Genomic DNA, 19,070 nt, shown 5'->3' with positions numbered 1-19,070 from the left:
GTTGAATGTCGTGTTTTCAGTGTTGATCTCTGAATGAGAAGACAGGGCTAGAGTCCTCTGCCTGACTGCGGGGTCAGGACAGGTCTTGTTTTATGAGCACAGAGAGGCCATATTTGCATATCTTCCTGATATATCTAATTCTCTCTCGTGTGAGCCTTAGAGGCAGCAGCAATGGTGCAAATGTCTGAGAGAAAATGAAACAGTGACTACCAAGGTTTCATTGAACTATTATTCATTATTTATTTGCAAAAAGCTTCAATATCTTTAGTTTATTTATTTTTACATGCATTCTTTACTTCTTAACTCACCAGATACCACCCTATAAGTTCATCCAAGTTTAAACATTCAAAATTACAATTCTATAATTCAAGGGGGACTAATGAAAAGATCAATGAAAAGTGATGTATGCATGAATTTACTATAATAAAACTGGACAGCATGGGGGAAATTTAACATGAGCCAGGACACACGTTTTGTCCTCATTATAGAATACATATGATTGGATATATAATAAATATACATATTAAATAAACATTAATGACATGGAGGCAATTCCTTGAGAAATCCTATAGACATCACTATCTGCTATTACACATAGGACAAATGTTTGTGATTGGCATATGTTAGTTAACACCTTTGGCATCTGTACCATTATTTTTCCACAAAATGAATAGGCTCCTTGTGTGTGGTTACAACAGGAAGGAGAGGAGTCTGTTACCTGGTCTGTAGTGCCATGGTTTATATCTTCCCATCTCTTCCACCCTCTGAGGATGTAGGGCTGCCATAATGGTTGTGGGATCACTCTTTAGAGGCCCCTTTGAATGGCCATCCCCGTAATGGAGAGTTTGGAATTAATTGATTAATGAAGTCATGTTTTAGAGAAAGTTTGCTATGGCTAAGAGTCCTTATGGACCATGACATTATTGTTTTTGCGGCACTTGCAGGAAAGTGACTTCATTTAAAGCAACTAAATGCAGTGAGCTGCTGATCTGAAGTCACTTCTGTTCTGTGTTCCTTGATGATCAAATCATTTCTCTGACAGGTGTCACTTATTTAGCCTGGTTATGTGTGGATAAGCAAAAGGAATAAACTCTAGACAGATGTGGTGACCTTCCTTGCTGTTCCATCTTTGCATCTGTTCCTTAGGACCATAAATGGCTGAGGTGTGGTCATCCCCTGCCGGCCTGTTCTTCATATTCATCAGGTTGATCTGTTATGGGAGTTGCTTCTGATCAGGAGTATGGATGATCTATAGGATCCACCCAATTCTGGATTGTGGACATTAGATTCTGCTGCATGGTCTTTGTTCATTTCTATGCCCTTTTCACAGTGAAACGGTGACATCTCAGTGGGTTTCTTCTCACAAGAACTACTGGAGGATACTCACACACAGTTTCTCATAGTCAGGATCTAGTAATATTTCTTGCAGCAGAATGGAACAAAAATAAATGCACATGAAAGTAAGCATGGATGTTAGGATCGGCCTCATCACATTTTAAGAAATTGAAGGTATATAAAATATTATATTGATTCCATAACTACAGGAAGAGGTGCATAAAATGAAATGATTACTCTTTGCTATTAGCTAGCAGAGTGGTGATAAGAGCAAAACATTAGGGTAAATTTAAGCAGCTGTTTCCCCAGAATGATTTCAGGGTCCTTGTGCCCAGCTTTTCTACAGAAAGAACCGTGTTCTCAGCCCAGACACCTGATGGTTCAGTACTGTGTTTTGTATCCAAAAGACTGAAGAAAACTAATTAAATAAATATAGTTTATTGATAATATAAACAACTGGAAAAACTACTTGCAAATTGTAGGGGAAGCTGTAGCCACGCCTTCTTAGGGGCTGGCTACAAGAGTACCTGAGGGCTTGTGAGGGCGTGTTCAGAGTGAGTAGGGGGACTGCGTTTTCGGTTTCGGTTTCTCTTTGCTTCTTGCTGTACAGACTACCACCGGCTGGCTGGTCCGCTCTGTAAGTAAGGCTTTTCCCTATTAAATACCCTTATATTTCTACCTGACTCCGTATTGGTAATTTACTACTATATCTGGTTGTCAGAAGCGGGATATTGGAAACCCACACCCCATTTGGGACAGGCTGTGGGTTCCATCGGGCCCGCCGCCTAGGCCGGGAAAGCACCCTCTTTCCACAGGCGTTGCCGGCTAGCAGCCGACACACTGCTGCTGAGCTGCTCAGTCATCCACCCAATTTCTAGCTGCCTAGAGGTGAGTAAGTTTCGGCTTTCAGCAGAGGCTTCCCCTTGCGGCAGAACGGGAAAGCCAAAGCTGAAAAGCCGTATACTCTCTAAGATAAGCGCAGCCGCTTTTGTAAGGTGCGGCTGAAAAGCCGTATACTCTCTAAGATAAGCGCAGCCGCTTTTGTGACCGCTCTCCACTGCTGACCGACTGCTGCCAAACGCCTCGGAATAACTGAAGGCCTGTGCTACCTGCTGGTCAAATATATTTACTGCATCTGGAGTAGAAATCAGGTAAAATCATGGCGGAATATTTATCATTTGCTGAAATTGGTAATGTTTTTGCTTATTACGTGAATTCACTGTTTGAGGAGGATGCTAATTTGCCAATTATTGGCCTATATGCTGTCATGGCAGTTAGCTTGCTGGTACAAATAGTATTACTAGCCAGAGGACTCAGGAATAGAGATAAGGATAACCTCACCACCTGCTTACAGGAAATAACAGCTTTACGATTAGGTCAGACCACAATTGTGCAGCAAATGGAACAGAAATTGGATGATAAGCTTGGCTCTGTGTCCAATACACTAAAGACAGAGCTGTCTGATGAGATACAGCGTATTTATGATAAGATAAACACAGAGAGATCCTCCATGTCTGAGGCCTTAGAGGCTAGGCTGTCAGAAGACCATGACCAGCTAAAGAATATCTGTAGCCAGCTAGAAACTCAGATAGGCAATGTTACTCATCAACTAGATGCAACGGTGCAAAATACCCAGCATAGGGTTGAAGAATTGGACAATGCCATTCAATCAGTTATTGAAGCATCCAAGGTAGCAGATCAGAAATTTGAGTCTAGATTTGAATGTTTGGAAGATAATTTACAGTACAGGGCTGACAGATTACATAGGTCCATACGGTCAATTGCTGAGGACTCAAAATCAGCAAATCATGACCTGGAATCTAGACTCCAATACCTAGAAGGCAGTTTCCATGCCATCCAGATGCTGTCTAAGGATGATCGTATGAAAGACCTAGAAAAACGTGTAGATGAGCAGTTAGAGCAATTTACAGATTCACTAACGTGCTTGGAATCTTTTATGATTAAGGAGATTGAAACTTTTCAAAAGGATATCATTGCTAGGCTTAAAGATCAGTGGGATGCCTCAGAAGCAGAATCACTCCAATCCCAGGCACCTACTCCACCCAGGTATCGTGACTATTCTTCTAAGGTTGTTACTCATACACCATTAGTGTACCCAGCTACCATGGTAGAAAAGCCAGCTTCTAAGAAACACCCTCATGGACGAATGGTTTATGAATGGCAACCTATACAGCCGAAGGATCTTAAGAATATTAAAGAATCAGTTGTCTCATATGGTCTCCATAGCCCATACGTAAAACAGCTATTACATTCATGGGCAACCTTTAACAGGGTGACACCCACAGATTGGGAACTATTGGTAACAGCTGTACTTGAGAATTCATGCCAAATCCAGTGGAAGGCATTGGTAAGGGAAGAGGCAAAGCTCCTTGAACGTCAGGGCATAAAGGAAGGTTTTGAAGCCCCTCTAGATAAGCTTCTTGGTCAGGGTATTTATGCTGACCCACAGGTTCAGGCTGAATATGATGACGATATACTGTCTCTATGCAGGAAAGCAGCATTAAATGCCTGGGATAAGGTTCGTGAGCCAGGAGAACGTCTAGAAGCTTATACCAGAATAGAACAGGGACCTACAGAACAGTTCCAGGACTTCTTACAAAGGTTAACTAGGGCAGTAGAATTACAGGTAACAGATCCAGAAACAAGACAATCAATTATATATACAATAGCTTATGAAAATGCAAACCCTATATGCAAAAGAATACTTTTGCCTTTAAAGATCAGATCAGCTCCGTTAGAAGAATGGGTTTTGTATGCAGCCAACATTGACTATAATGTGCAAGATACTGGAGCTTGGGTAGGAGAAGCCATCTCCAAAGGTTTAAAACGGCAACAGGAAATTAAAAGGTCTAGAGGTGAGGATGTAAGGGCTTGGCAAGGAGAAGCACCTTACAGAGGTCAACATAGATACCAAGAGGCTAGAGGTTACTACTAATATGAACCAGAACCTTGGGTAAGAAGAGCCTTCCCCTGGAGACCACGAAGGCTCCAGGAACCTAGATGTTTCAACTGTGGTAAAATGGGACATACTAAGAGAAATTGTAGACAAATGAATTCTAACAATGCCTCATATGGAAGGCCACTGCCTTCTGGATTGTGTAGAAGATGTGGTAAGGGCAGACACTGGACCAATGAATGTAGATCGACCAGGGACATACAAGGAAACCCCTTAAGGTCGGGAAACCCCGAGGGGGGCCTCAAGAAGGCCCCCACATCGAGAAAGGTCAGGTCATTCCCAATAGCAGTGGAAGACAATCTCTCACAGGAACAATAGATAGTACTTTGCATATTGTGAAAAAAGATATTGCTCTAGATGGTAGTTTGAATAGTGATGAAGAATCAAGTGTGAATGGACAAAATGAGAAACGCATATTTTGGCAAGCTTCTATTAATGATAAAAGGCCTCAGTTAAAAGTTAAAATTAATAATAAAGTTATTTCTGGCTTAGTGGACACTGGGGCAGATGTAACTATTATTACTCAAAAGTCTTGGCCTCAGAAATGGCCTCTTAGAGAGGCAAATGTACAATTTTTAGGAATTGGAACTCTATCTAGAGTTCGACAGAGTGTTAACTCAGTGGTCTGCATTGGACCGGAAGGACAGAAAGGGATACTGAAACCATACGTGGCAGATATAGCTATAAATCTCTGGGGTCGTGATCTCTTACAGCAATGGAATACTCAGATTAATATTCCTCCAGTGTCAGATACAAATTATGAAAAAGATCTGGTAAGACGCTATGGAAAACGGTTACCAACCATCCATGCTGTACAGAAACTAGGTACAAATGATGGACCTTCAGAGGAGCCAAAGGCCCTGCCATTGAAGTGGCTTACAGATGAACCAGTTTGGGTAGGACAATGGCCTATGACCTCTGAGAAGCTAGAGGCTTTAGAAAAGTTAGTACAGGAACAGCTAGATGCTGGACACATAGAGGAATCTACCAGTCCTTGGAATTCTCCTGTCTTTGTCATCAAAAAGAAGTCAGGTAAGTGGAGAATGCTGACAGACCTGAGAGCTATAAATAAGGTAATTCAACCAATGGGCTCTCTGCAACCTGGAATGCCATTACCTTCCTTAATACCTAAAGGATGGCCTATCATAGTCATTGATCTAAAAGACTGTTTTTTCACAATACCGTTACAGGAAAATGATAGAGAAAAATTTGCATTTACTGTACCAACTCTTAATAATTCACAGCCAGTTAGGAGATATCAATGGAGGGTTTTGCCACAAGGAATGCTAAATAGCCCTACTTTGTGTCAACACTTTGTACAGCAACCTTTGGGAATAATTCGGAAGAAATTTTCACAATCCCTTGTTTATCATTACATGGATGATATTCTTTTATCAGATTCTAATAAGGAAACTTTGGAACGTATGTTTGAAATGGTGAAGGAAGTTCTGCCTCGTTGGGGATTACAGATTGCACCAGAAAAGATACAAAGAGGAAATTCTATTAACTATTTAGGTTACAAGATAGACTTACAGAGAATCAGACCTCAAAAGGTACAAATTAGGAGAGATCGGTATCAAACTCTTAATTCTCTTCAGAAATTATTAGGGGAAATTTCTCAATTACAGACAATTATTGGTGTAGAAGGACATGACTTAAAGCATTTAAAAATGGCCCTTAAAGGTGATAAGGACCTAAACAGTCCTAGAATATTATCTGATGAGGCAGAAAAAGAGTTACAATGGGTAGAAAACAGAATATTGAATGCACATGTAGATCGGATAAACCTTAATTTAGACTGTATTCTGGTTATCTTGCCATCCAGAGAATACCCTTCTGGAATTCTGATGCAGAGGGAAGACACTATATTGGAATGGATATTTCTGCCACATAAACAGAATAAAAAGTTAAAGACATATATAGAAAAGATTTCTGATTTGATTTTAAAGGGTAAATTAAGACTTCGCCAGCTGACTGGAAAAGATCCAGCAGAAATTATAGTACCTTTAACTAATGAAGAAATTTCTTCCTTATGGAAAGATAATGAATATTGGCAAATAGCTCTTACTGACTTTTTGGGAACAATTAGCAACAACTATCCCAAAACTGACAGAATTAAATTCATAAAAAAGACAGTCTGGATTCTTCCACATATTGTAAGACAAACTCCCATTTCTGGAGTTCTTACCTTCTACACTGATGCCAACAAATCAGGTAAGGCAGGTTATAAAGCAGGTGAGGTAAGTAAAGTAGTTCAAAGTCCATATACATCTGTACAGAAGGCAGAATTATATGCAATTCTCATGGTACTTAAGGATTTTACAGAACCTCTTAATATAGTTACTGATTCTCAGTATGCAGAGAGAGTCGTGTTACATATTGAGACTGCAGAATTTGTTCCTGATAATACAGAATTAACTTCTCTGTTTTTACAATTACAGGAAACTATCAGAAACAGAAGTAATCCTATGTATATTACACATATCAGATCCCATACGGGTCTGCCTGGCCCACTAGCACAAGGCAATGATGAGATTGATCGTTTATTAATTGGAAGTGTGCTAGAAGCCTCAGAATTTCATAAGAAACATCATGTAAATAGCAAAGGTTTGAAAAAGGACTTCTCTATCACTTGGCAACAAGCCAAGGAGATAGTGAAAAACTGTCCTACTTGTTCCTTTTATAATCAAACTCCATTGCCAGCAGGTTGTAATCCTAAGGGCATTCGGAGAAATGAGGTTTGGCAGATGGATGTCTTTCACTTTGCAGAGTTTGGAAATTTGAAATATGTGCATCATACCATAGACACATTCTCAGGGTTCCAATGGGCTACTGCTCTTAACTCTGAAAAAGCTGATTCTGTTATTATACACCTGCTAGAGGTGATGGCAGTTATGGGTATACCTGCACAAATAAAAACTGACAATGCTCCAGCATATGTCTCTACGAAATTGGAACAATTTTTCAAATATTATAACATAAAGCATGTTACTGGTATACCACACAATCCTACAGGACAAGCAGTGGTTGAGCGATCTAATAGAACACTTAAGGAGATGCTCAACAAACAAGCTTGGAAGACTAAACCCCCCAAACATAGGTTGCATAATGCTTTATTAACACTAAACTTTCTTAATGCCAATGAAAAAGGACAAACAGCTGCAGAAAGACACTGGACTACGGAAAAAACTGCTGAACTCAATCAGCCAGTATACTTCAAAGATGTACTAACCTCTGCATGGAAACCAGGACATGTATTACGTTGGGGTAGGGGTTTTGCATTGGTTTCTACAGGAGAAGAAAAACTTTGGATACCATCAAAGTTGATCAAGATTCGACTGGAAAAGGAAAAACCTCTCAACGAGGACAAATGACAGGTATTCTACTAAGGTATATCTTATAAACTAAATAGAAACCTCCCAAAGGAAAGGGAAGTGTTTTGCTTTTATCTTCACAGGAAAACTCATCTTCAGAAGGCAAAAGACACTGCATGGGTAGATACTTAAGAAGAAAAGGTAGCTATAACCATCAAATAGAAGGAATGTGCCATACGGTAAACTTTACAGCTGTCTCTCAAAAAACTCTATTTCTCTTTATTTCCTAGTCCCTATTCAATTAAACCAATGCTGGACTTAGAGGTGGATTTGGCTTTCCTCCTCTAAAATCCAAGCACATTATTTAACTAAGCTTTAGTGTTTCTGTGTTGTATCAAGAAGCCAATTGATGTAATACAGAATAAAAGAAGAATTTGGGGACTGTCTTTGTCTTTTCTTGGATCTTTCTCTCAAGGTGTACACCCTTTCATAATTGTTATGCTCTCATGGTTGCATTCCCTAGCATGTGTACATACACAAGCAAACATTTCTCTGCTAACTGTTTATGTTTGAGTCCCACACAGCCAATGAAGACCTGCCTGACAGCAATCCCTGGACACCCTGGAAAGAAAATGGGCCACATCTCCTCGACTGCACTGGATCCAACTCGCTCCATTTCAACTGACACTCTGGCCAGAGGTTCGGGTACTGACTTCAATCAAGTTGAGGATTTCAAGCGAGATCTTCAATCAAGTGAATCCCATCTAACATGGACTGGATACTAACATTTTCTTTCTACAGGACCCCACATGACTATCATCGTCCCATTTCAGCAGGAAGTAACTTGGAAAATGCTACGCCCCCTTTCCCCATTGTTGTCACTTAGGATAGTGTATAAGTTTTAATCCTCTTTTAGACTAAAAGGGGAATTGTAGGGGAAGCTGTAGCCACGCCTTCTTAGGGGCTGGCTACAAGAGTACCTGAGGGCTTGTGAGGGCGTGGTCAGAGTGAGTAGGGGGACTGCGTTTTCGGTTTCGGTTTCTCTTTGCTTCTTGCTGTACAGACTACCACCGGCTGGCTGGTCTGCTCTGTAAGTAAGGCTTTTCCCTATTAAATACCCTTATATTTCTACCTGACTCCGTATTGGTAATTTACTACTATAGCAAATAGTTTTGATGTTTCTGTATGTAGTATGTTTGTGTAAACATCCTCAATAATCAAGTTACTATTTATTGTCTTCAACATAAACACAGGTCTTATGCCTGCCATCATCACATGATGGAGAGCAGTCTGCTACCTGGACGATAGGGAGGCTATGTATTGGCTGCTTGTGAGGAAGACTTCCTTATTAAGGGATGAAATAGGGACACACACTAATGAATACAGAGGGAAGTGACACTGTTGCCTCTTCCTATGCCAGGGAAGGATGGAGAAAAGCACATGACCATTGCATGTTGAAGCCTTCAGCTTCCAAGAGAGAGAGAGCACAGGACTCCTGACCTCAGGTCTTATCTGGACACTAAGCAGAGAGAACCATGCCCATAGAGGGAAAACCCCAAGTGTCATTGGCTAATCAGATTGAGCTCCCACAACAGCCATGCTCTAATGTTCCCACATTCTCATGTCTACCTGATGACATGTCATTTGAAGTGTTTGGTCACTTCATGGTGACTCAGCAGCATGTAACAGACAACCCCTTGTATCAATGTCTTACAGCAACCTGACAAATGCCTCCTGAGTACATTGAAGTCTTGTTCATTTCAGAGACCAGAATGAGAAGATTCCCTTGCCTTCTTATCATTCCCCAGTTACCACTGCAGAAGACAGGAGGTGCTTTATGAAGTCTTCAGTATTTCAAACAGTATTTTAAATTCACCACAGATCTGAAAGGTCTCTAACACAGAATTGGCACAGGTGATTCATGCCTGCCAACAAAATTTTATCAGATGAAGCTTCATCCATATTCAGCTCATGGCATTCAAATTTCAAGGTTAAGTGTGTTTGCTACAGGAACATGCAAAATTAATACTCTCTGCTACAGAGACTTCTTACTGCATCCAAACATTGAGATTATCAAGTATTTAAGGCCTCCATGCTGCTCATTATATAAAACCAAACACATTATGGAGCAAGGGTGACTTCAAGATATCCAGTGGACGGTGAAGTATGTGGGTGTAACAGAGTAAGGCGGTGTTCTGTAAATGCTTGAGACTGTGGGTCAGGGTACAGGAAATGGAAAGGCAGTAAACTTGAGATCAGATTATTATGAATAATCTTAAACCTATTCTTAATTAGCATGTATATACATTGTGTTTGATGAAAACTAATTTAAGATATACTTGTTCAACTTACAATAATTACACTTTTGTGGCAATGCATAATGACACAAATATTTCATTCATTGTAGGAGACCAAATATTTCATCTTCTGGATGACACAGGCTGAGATAAAAACACACATTCATGTTATTCAAGACTCTGAGAAGAAGACATAAGGGAACAGGAATGTGGTGTAGGGGGAAGAATAGAGAAGACTGAAATAAGAGATTCCATCAGTTAGGGGGCCAGTATAGGTTTAAGAAATCAGGCACTAGGGAAATTTCCAGATCTACAAGGATGACACCAACTAACAGTCTAAACAACAGAGGAGAGGCTACCTTAAATGCCCTCCCCTGATAATTAGATTGATGAGTAACTTATATGCCATCCTAGAGCCTTCATCCAGCACCTAATGGAAGTAGAAGCAGACACCCACAGCTAAACACTGAACTGAACTGGAATCCAGTTGCAGAGAAGGTGGAGTGATGAACAAAGGAGTTAAGACCAGGCTGGTGAAACCCACATAATCAGCTGAACAAGGGTGAACGCTTGCTCCCCCCAGACTGATCATTGGGAAGCCATCATGGAAATGAAAAAGACCCCATAAATGTGGGTATCAGTGAGGAGGCCTCAGAAATCTATGGGGCCTCTTGTAGTAGATCAATACTTATTCCTAGCACAGGAATGAATTTTGGGAGCCCATTTCACATAGAGGGACACACCCTCAGCCGAGACACACTGTGGAGGTCCTAGGCCCTATCCCAAAGGATATGACAGACTCTGAAGACCCTCCATGGAAGGCCTCACTCTCTCTGTGGAGCAAAAATGATATGGGATATGTAGGATGTTGGTTTGGGGTAGGGGAGGAGACAAGGGAGAGGGAACTGGGATTGACATGTAAAACAATATTGTTTCTAATTTAAATAAAAAAGACTATGAGAGGATATTTGGTTTGGTGTGATATCATTTCTTGGTACTTTACAGGTAAAAAATTTTATTCAAAGCTACTACAACCAAAGCTCCAGTCTCTGAGAGCCCAAAGATATTATTGTCACTATGCATTACCACAGTTTTCCCTTTAGTGTTTTATTACAGAAGGAACATGTACATGGAGATGGTCACTGGACCTCATTCATTCAGCATTGTTTTATTACAGTTGAAACTTGGAAAACTTGACAAAGACTGTTGAGACTGTGATGGAGGGTCAGAAAAGTTGTCACTCAAGTGATTATTTCTGAGCTAGTCTCCAGGCTGATCTTCTTTGCCATCTCAGTCCCAGGGAACTTTCCTGCCACTCCATGGTTTCTGACACACTCGGGCTGTGGTTGCAACACTGTGTGTCTTGCACAGTAATAGACTGAAGAGTCCTCAGATGTCAGGCTGCTGAGCTCCTTGTAGGCTGTCCTGGAGGGTTTGTCTGCAGTCAGTGTGGACACTCCCTGGAACTTCTGATGGTAGCTGGTACTGCCATCTCCAGGAAAAACTCTCCAATCCACTCCAGGCACTGTCCAAACCTCTTCTTCACCCAGCTCATAACATAGCTAGTGAAGGTGTAGCCTGAAGCCTTGCAAGACAGCTTCACTGAAGACCCAGGCATCCTCAACTTAGCCCCAGACTGCTACAGCTAGACCTGGGAGTGGACACCTGTGGAGAGAAAGGTCTAGTGGATGTCATTGTCACCTGAGTAAATGGCCCCTCCTCAAATCTGGAACTTGGAGGCCTTACCTGTAGCTGCTGTCACCAGGAAGAGGATAATCCAGCACCATCCCATGGTGAGGACCTGTGTGCTCAGTGACTGTGGAGAGGACACTGATCATATGTTGTTGGTGTGGACATCTCTGTATTTACCAGCACAGATTTCATGATTTGCATATTCATGAGCAAATAATTACTTTAAATAAGGACCTACTCAAGTTTGAGGACATGGAGGACACCTGGATCAGGCAAAGTATGGTGATGTCCAAATCCTAACGCTGTCTGAGGATATTCATTTTTTTGCCTTAGCTCCTGGCTGTGCAGATTCTGTGGGTGAAACACCAAGACCTAAACTCTTGGTAGATTTCAGGCCTGAGAGAGTTGCTCTGCTCTGTGACAAGGTTGTCAGATTTATTTAAAGAAGATGGTTGTGATGATGATGGTGATGAATGGAAATTTCAAAATATGATGAATTTTGAGAATTTACATGCTCCTGTCAGATGTATAGCACTAGTATTTGTCCTTCAAGTAGGCTACATACAAACTGGATTGACTAATGAATTGACCTAAAGGGAACATACCTCAGAAACATTTGTACATTGATATTATTGTAGCGCTGTCTACAATAAATTATTGAGCTTAACTTCATGTCTGTCAGCAGGTGACTGCATCAAGAAGACAGAGTTATATGTGAGACACAATGGGAATATTTCGTGTGAAAAAATATGAAACTTATATCACCTTGAGGAAAATCAGCATGACCTGAGATAACTGTATTAATTAATATCATCTCTGAAACACAGATATTATATGAGACTCTATGTAGTTTATAAGTATTGGATAGGAACACAGAACCATGTATGGAAATTTCTAACAACTTATAAGTGAAACTGTCCACGGAATACAGCATAAAGCTGATATTTGTTCTATGATTAAATTGTGGAATATCTGACATTGTCTCCATGAGATTCCAGGATCACAAGAATCATGAGGAGCAGAGGCAACGACCATGTCCTCTAGGAGAGGTCCTCGCCTGTCTAAGAGAAGATGCCTAGATGAGGGCAATGTGTTCTTGGACTTACATTGTTTTTGGAAAATTCTACCTCATGTATTAATTCACTCAGATTTCTAAATGAATCTTACAGCCTGGGTTGTACAAAGAGCAGAATCATTTCCATTTCATATATGAAAGCTTCAAATCCCACACTAAAGGCTGCAAGGTTTCTAATGACACCTCTTCCCACATCTAGTCAATGGTCACATGAGAACTTTGAGGCTCTGCTTCAGATGAAATTTGAATGTTAGAAAGCAGAGGTGGAGATGGGAAGAGGGACATGGGAGAAAGACGGAAAGAGAAAAAGACAGAGATGAGGACAGAGATGGGGACAGGGACAGAGAGACTCCAGTATCTGCATATTTTCCTTCTCACACAATGACAGCAGTGTATTTTGTTGATTCAAAGTTGCCCTGGACAACTTTTAACTTTAATGGCATCCTAACAAGCCACAATCCAAAGGAGCCTACTTTGTCACATAATGTTTCCCATGTTTGTTTTGTAGAGACAAAGTTCAGCTTATACTTCAATCTAGAGCCAATGAGAATCATGGCATATATTGATACTCAAGGCGGAAAAGGAGGCCAAATGATGATTGGTGAGGACAAATATTCTACTCATTATCCCCATCCCATCTATGAAAATAATGACACTGTTTTCTTATGGCCTTTACTGCCACCCGAGGATCTGTGAAAGCAGAAACACAATGCCAAGGAATAATGTCCCTTTGGGACAGCGTGTGGTTGGTGGACATAACACTCCCCAGCCCACAGGAAGTGGGTGGTCCTTCCTCACTGTGCTGCTTCCAGGCTGAGACTAGACTGCATTAGTACTCAGTGATGGCTGTCACAGAGGCACTCCTGTCCCCTGCAGGAAGGCTTGTTTTTGTGCAGGCTCAAACTGAAGTTTCATCACTGTGTCTCTTGAACAGTAATACACAGCTGTGTCTTCAGTGGTCACAGAGTTCAGCCTCAGAGAAAACTGATTCTTCGATGTGTCTACTGTCATGGTTATTCGGCTCTTGAGAGATGGGTTGTAGTTGGTGTCTCCATTGTTATAAATCTGACCCATCCACTCCAGCCCTTTCCCTGGATGCTGACGAATCCAATGCCACCAGTAACTGCTGCTAATGGAGTAACCAGTCACAGTACAGGTCAGGGACAGTGACTGCGAGGGCTTCAGCAGACCAGGGCCTGACTCCTGCAGCTGCACCTGGGACAGGACACCTGTGAACAAAGAACAACAGTGAGTCAGGAGCTCAGAACCAGCAGAACAAGGTTCTCCACTGCTTCCCCGTGGCACTCACAGCTGGGAAACATCAGCAAGAAAACGAAGACCCACAAGGATTTCATGTCCATTGTGGTTAATTCAATGCCTCCCTGAAAAAATATTCTCCAGGGTGTAGGAGGCTCTGAATTTAAGCAGGTGCTTGACTTCTGGTAGCATTGCTACAAATTTGCATGTGGGATGTTCCTCTAAGTAAATGTAGGAGAGCATGCTGCATGATCACTTTCACCGGCTGCACGCTTGTCTCTCTGAGAGCCCAGCTCTCTCTCACTCAGCATCTCTCACAAGCTACTGACATGAAAGGGGGTACTGTGCACAGTGGGTTTATCTGGGGCCAGTATGGTCACTGACACACACAATAAATAAATGCATCAAATTTCACCATTCACATGACATCAACCTGACTGGCCACTGGATGACCACATTTGAATCACTAGTTGAACTATTAATATTATTGTCCCTTTTGGGAAATAGCATTGACTTTAGCTCTCTGCTGTGAGTGAACAGCACAAGGATACATGTTGTGCTTCGGCTCATGTCATAAACCACATAAGGAAAGTGACATCAATACCATCATCCCAGAGTCAGCCTTAAAACATGCCCTCATCTGTACTCAGTCCTGTGAAGTTCCTTGTTCATACATGTTCCTACCCTTTACAGTGCAGCCAGGCTGTAAATAATATGTACTAAGTGTATTAAATGTACTAAGTGAGAGAGAGAGAGAGAGAGAGAGAGAGAGAGAGAGAGAGAGAGAGAGAGAGAGAGAGAGAGAGAGAGAGAACCTGAGAGTGGAGTCCTAATCAGATCAGCAGTCGTGCAGTGAAGCTGATCAGCAGTGTAGCTCAGGTAATAAAGTACTCACATATGAAATCCACACAAAGTTAAATAAAACAAAAGGTTATGCTGTTTAAATCAGAATGAAAGGAGGAGAGAGAGTGGAGAGAGGAGGGGAGGAGGGATGGGAGGAGGGAGATGGGGAGGGGAGGGATTGTTGTGATGAAGCAGTAGTAGGAGGAGGAGGAATCAGAAGATGAAGGAAGGAGGAGGAAGAGCAGAAGAGAGAGGAGGAGGAGGGGTGGAGTCATCTTCACACAACTCACTGAAGTCTTGGGGATCAATGTGAAGGAGTGTGGGAAGAGTGTGAGAGTCAGAGAAACAGGGGGATTGCTGTGAGAGGATTTTTCCTAGAAATGCCAAAAGCTGCACCCAGGACGTCTCTCCAGCATGAATGCTTAAATAGGAGCTTTGTTTAAGGCTTTGTAGCCACTTTCTTGTATCTCAGAAATTATGCAATTTGGGCCCCGAAAATTGTTTGTCCTGGGCATTGTAGAGACAATCAGGAGCCACTATCCAGTAGAGGCCAACAGAACCCCACCACGATAGCAGACATTCTAAACTATTTTCATACAATGATGAATGTCCCTAGGTGAAGAGGTGTATACCAGCTGCAGTAAAGTGTGCCCCCCCTTCTCACAAAATACATCTTACAGATTCATCCCCTACCCCATCACAGTGATTACAGATAGGATAGGACGTGCTCACCAGGATGCAACCATAGTGAGACACATCTCAAGTTGGAGGGTGTGTGCAATTAATGCCAATGATTTAGATTCAAATGCTCACAGGTTTTTTTTGAAGGGGTTTGAGATGGGTTTCTCTGTGGCTTTGGAGACTGTCCTGGACTTAACTCATATAGACCAGTCTAGTCTAAACTCACAGAGATCTGCCTGCCTCTGCCTCCGGAGTGCTGGGATTAAAGGCATGTGCCACCAACTCCCGACAAGTGCTCACAGTTTTTAACAACCTACGTTTTGCCTATATTGCGTTTATGTACTTTTAAGTTACCCTTAAAGTCAAGGACAGTTAAATAAGAGCTATTTTAAATGCTATTTTTATTCCACACAATATTCCGTACATCTATAAGAGGTTATAACATAACCAAATACCTTCATTATACTCCTGTACATTTATTAGTGAAACTGTAAATCCTTTCCTGCTCTCTGTCTCCGTGAGTCTATCAGTCTATCTGTCTGTCTATCTATGTTTTATCCATCTACCTATTTTTCTATCTATCTATCTCTTTAGCACTCTCTGTCTCTCTCTGTCTTTCTCTCTCACTTTCTCTGTCTCTCCCTGTCTCTGTCTTTGTCTCTCTCTGTCTGTCTCTCATATATTTCCATATTGACACAATGGTTTCAAGGCTCCACATCGGTCAAGAGAAAGTCTCATCCCCAGTTCAGTGGAATTGCCTTCATGCTTCCTGAGAGACAGCTTCTTTCCATTTTAATCAAGGCTGTTGGCCTAAAGAGAAAAAAAAAGAGGAGAAATATCTGAGACCTATTTGGGTGTTTAGGCTACAGTGTCTTTCTGTGCTGACCTCCCTAATCCTAAACTCTGTCCTAATCAGAATAACTTCAGTTTTGTCCTGAAACTCATTGAGAGTGCAGCCTCACAAATACCTCTGACCTTCTGAGCATTTGACCACTGTGACACATGCAGAGTCATTTCTGCTATCAGGGGTCTGCAGGGTCATTTTGGATATCAGCTGTGATTTTTGCATTTAGTGTCTTTAGACAGCATGGTATATGTAGTTTTTTTTAAGTTAAGGAAAAAAACAACAGAAATCTGTTTCCATGGATATTACAGACATCTGTATAACACAAGTGCAGAAAACATCTGGGACATCATCAGATGGAGTTGAGACCCCAGAACCCGGACTCAACTCTGTCTGCACCTGTTCCTGCACTGTCCCTGTGCACCATGTGCTGTCGTCGCCCCCTGCTGGTCCTGATCGCTCCTGCAGGGAAGGAGGTTTTTGTCAGGGTTCACACTGAAGTCTTCTCTCTGTGTCTCTAGTGCAGTAATAAATGGCGGTGTCCTTGGCTCTTAAGTTGTTCATTTGCAGGTAGAGGCTGCTTTGGGAATCTTCTCTTGAGATGGTGAATCTGCCTTTCACAGACTCCACATAATGTGTTGCATAATTATTACTTTTGACTCTAATTTGTGCAACCCACTCCAGCCCCTTCCCTGGAGCCTGGCGGACCCAGTTCATCCAGTAGCTACTGAAGGTGAATCCAGAGGCTGCACAGGAGAGTTTCAGGGACTTTCCAGGCTGCACCAAGCCACCCCCAGACTCCACCAGCTGCACCTCACACTGGACACCTGAAAACACAGAGACTCCTGTCAGTAAACTGTCACAAATGCCCACTGTCCTCTCACTCGTGTCCACTCACACACTCAGTAACTCCCCTTATGTATAAATTACCTTTTAAAAGAGCAACAAGGAAAAACCAGCTCAGTCTCATCTCCATGCTGAGTGTTGAGCGTTCAGTGATGAGCACAGAATGGGAGGACCTGTGAGTCCTGAGCTGGGCGTCTCTGTCAGAGCTGTAGGGTCAGGTCTGGTTTTCATGGGCAGAGGGGGAAATAATTTGCATGTCTTCCTGCTCTATCATGAGCTGAGGGATGTGAGTGCTGGGAGACAGAATTAATGCTGCAGACACCTGAGATAAAATGAGGTGGCTTTTACAGCATTAACCATGACTTATTGTCCGGGAGCCTTAGCTCAGTTTGTAGAAACATTATTCAAGGCAGAAGCCCTGTGATAACCTCCAGTCCTGCATGGATAAATAATATTTGCTTAGTAGGAGAATCTCACTCTGAGTTATGCTTCTTAAAAAAAAAAAGAAAAGTAAAAAGAACGTGAAAGGAGATGTTACGGCGTGTGAAGTTTAGTTGTAAATAGTAATTTAGTATTGCAACCTTTACTGTGGTTGTTCCATGTAAACTCCTCTGTTCTCTTAACAGAAATCATCTCAGACAATCATAGGAAATAAAGACATGAAATCACTAAATTATGCCACTTTTATAAAGCAGTCAATCATGAATGCATACATTAAACTAAATAAAAATTATAGTAGAGGCCACAGCTCAGTGGTATAGTACAGTACACACAAGGCTTAAATATTAATTCATAAAACGTAAGGAATGCCATTGCATAAATATTAATACTTTCTAGATTATTTATTGATCAATAATAAAATCAGATCAAAGACCTGAGACACCTCTGAACTCCACAAGGGCTGACCTTCTCTCCACCACACAGGCCACCTCCTCTCCAACCCAATTTCACTCCTAGATCTTCTGGGAATTCCACCAGGCACCATTAAGCTCTATTTCTTTCCATTGCCTATCCTTATGTGCCACATATCCTCATGGACTCGCCTTTCTCTCCCCACGAGTGAGGTCTGCTCTTTCTCACAGAGAATATCCAAATGATCTTTCAGAAACATTCCTTCCCTGCACCAGAAGGTAGTCCAGGTCCTTACTCTCCCACAGTTTACTCTCTTCTTGTGACCTCCAACCCATTTCCATCACAATGGCTTTGCTAGTTCCAAGGTATCAAAAGAACAGTCTTTTCCATGGTCTTGCTTCTCTAAACTAATAAGTAGACTTTGCCATTCCCTACTTGTTAAGTTCCCACCTCCTTCGGGTTCCTGTATCCAAGTCTACAATATCCAAGGCTTTTCCAAACCATCCAACTCTGCTTGTGTCTCCCCAGGCTATAACATCTGCCCACTCCTCTGTTAACATCTCACAGGCTCTGTGTTTCCTGATACTATAAGCCTTAGGAATACACACCCACCAGAGATTACCTAAAGTAGGAAAACCAGACATGGAGAAACACACAAGAGTCAAGGAAGAAGATGACAATCAAGGAGTCTTCTGACACATGTGTGGAAACAGTCGTCCTGGAAACCAGTTCCACCAATGAAAATAATGTCTCAACCCTCTTGTGAATTAATCCTCTCCTAGGCATTGTACATACCTACACTGAATGAATGAAGTTGATTTGAACAACAGGAATAAACTCTCAATAAACAACTTCAAATTTGGGAATCCCAGTTCCGAATTGAGTCATTGCAGCTTACTCTGCTGTGGTTCAGAAAGTCATTAAAAATTGCAATGAAAACTTATCCTATGGAAGTCTGGGAATCCTAGAAGAAACGGAACAACTTTTGAGTTCAAATCATCTAACAAAGGAAGCCTGGAAGGTATAAATAATTCAAACAGACCCATATCAATGAGTT

General features: G+C 41.7%; 2 gene segments (V, D, J or C); both read right to left on the bottom strand.

The window, feature by feature from the left end:
• Positions 1 to 13,539: 13,539 nt before the first annotated feature.
• Positions 13,540 to 16,513, bottom strand: LOC107977425. The segment is given in 2 exon segments: positions 13,540 to 13,919; positions 16,447 to 16,513. Coding segments are annotated over 2 exon segments (447 nt in total).
• Positions 16,514 to 16,798: 285 nt separating this feature from the next.
• Positions 16,799 to 17,321, bottom strand: LOC103164551. The segment is given in 2 exon segments: positions 16,799 to 17,142; positions 17,246 to 17,321. Coding segments are annotated over 2 exon segments (390 nt in total).
• Between the last annotated feature and the right edge of the window lie 1,749 nt (positions 17,322 to 19,070).

This window comes from Cricetulus griseus, chromosome 5, assembly GCF_003668045.3.
Source record: "Cricetulus griseus strain 17A/GY chromosome 5, alternate assembly CriGri-PICRH-1.0, whole genome shotgun sequence".
NCBI classification, from domain to species: Eukaryota; Metazoa; Chordata; class Mammalia; order Rodentia; family Cricetidae; genus Cricetulus; species Cricetulus griseus.
Note: the sequence above shows the minus strand (reverse complement) of the source record. Positions and strands in the feature narration are given on the sequence as shown.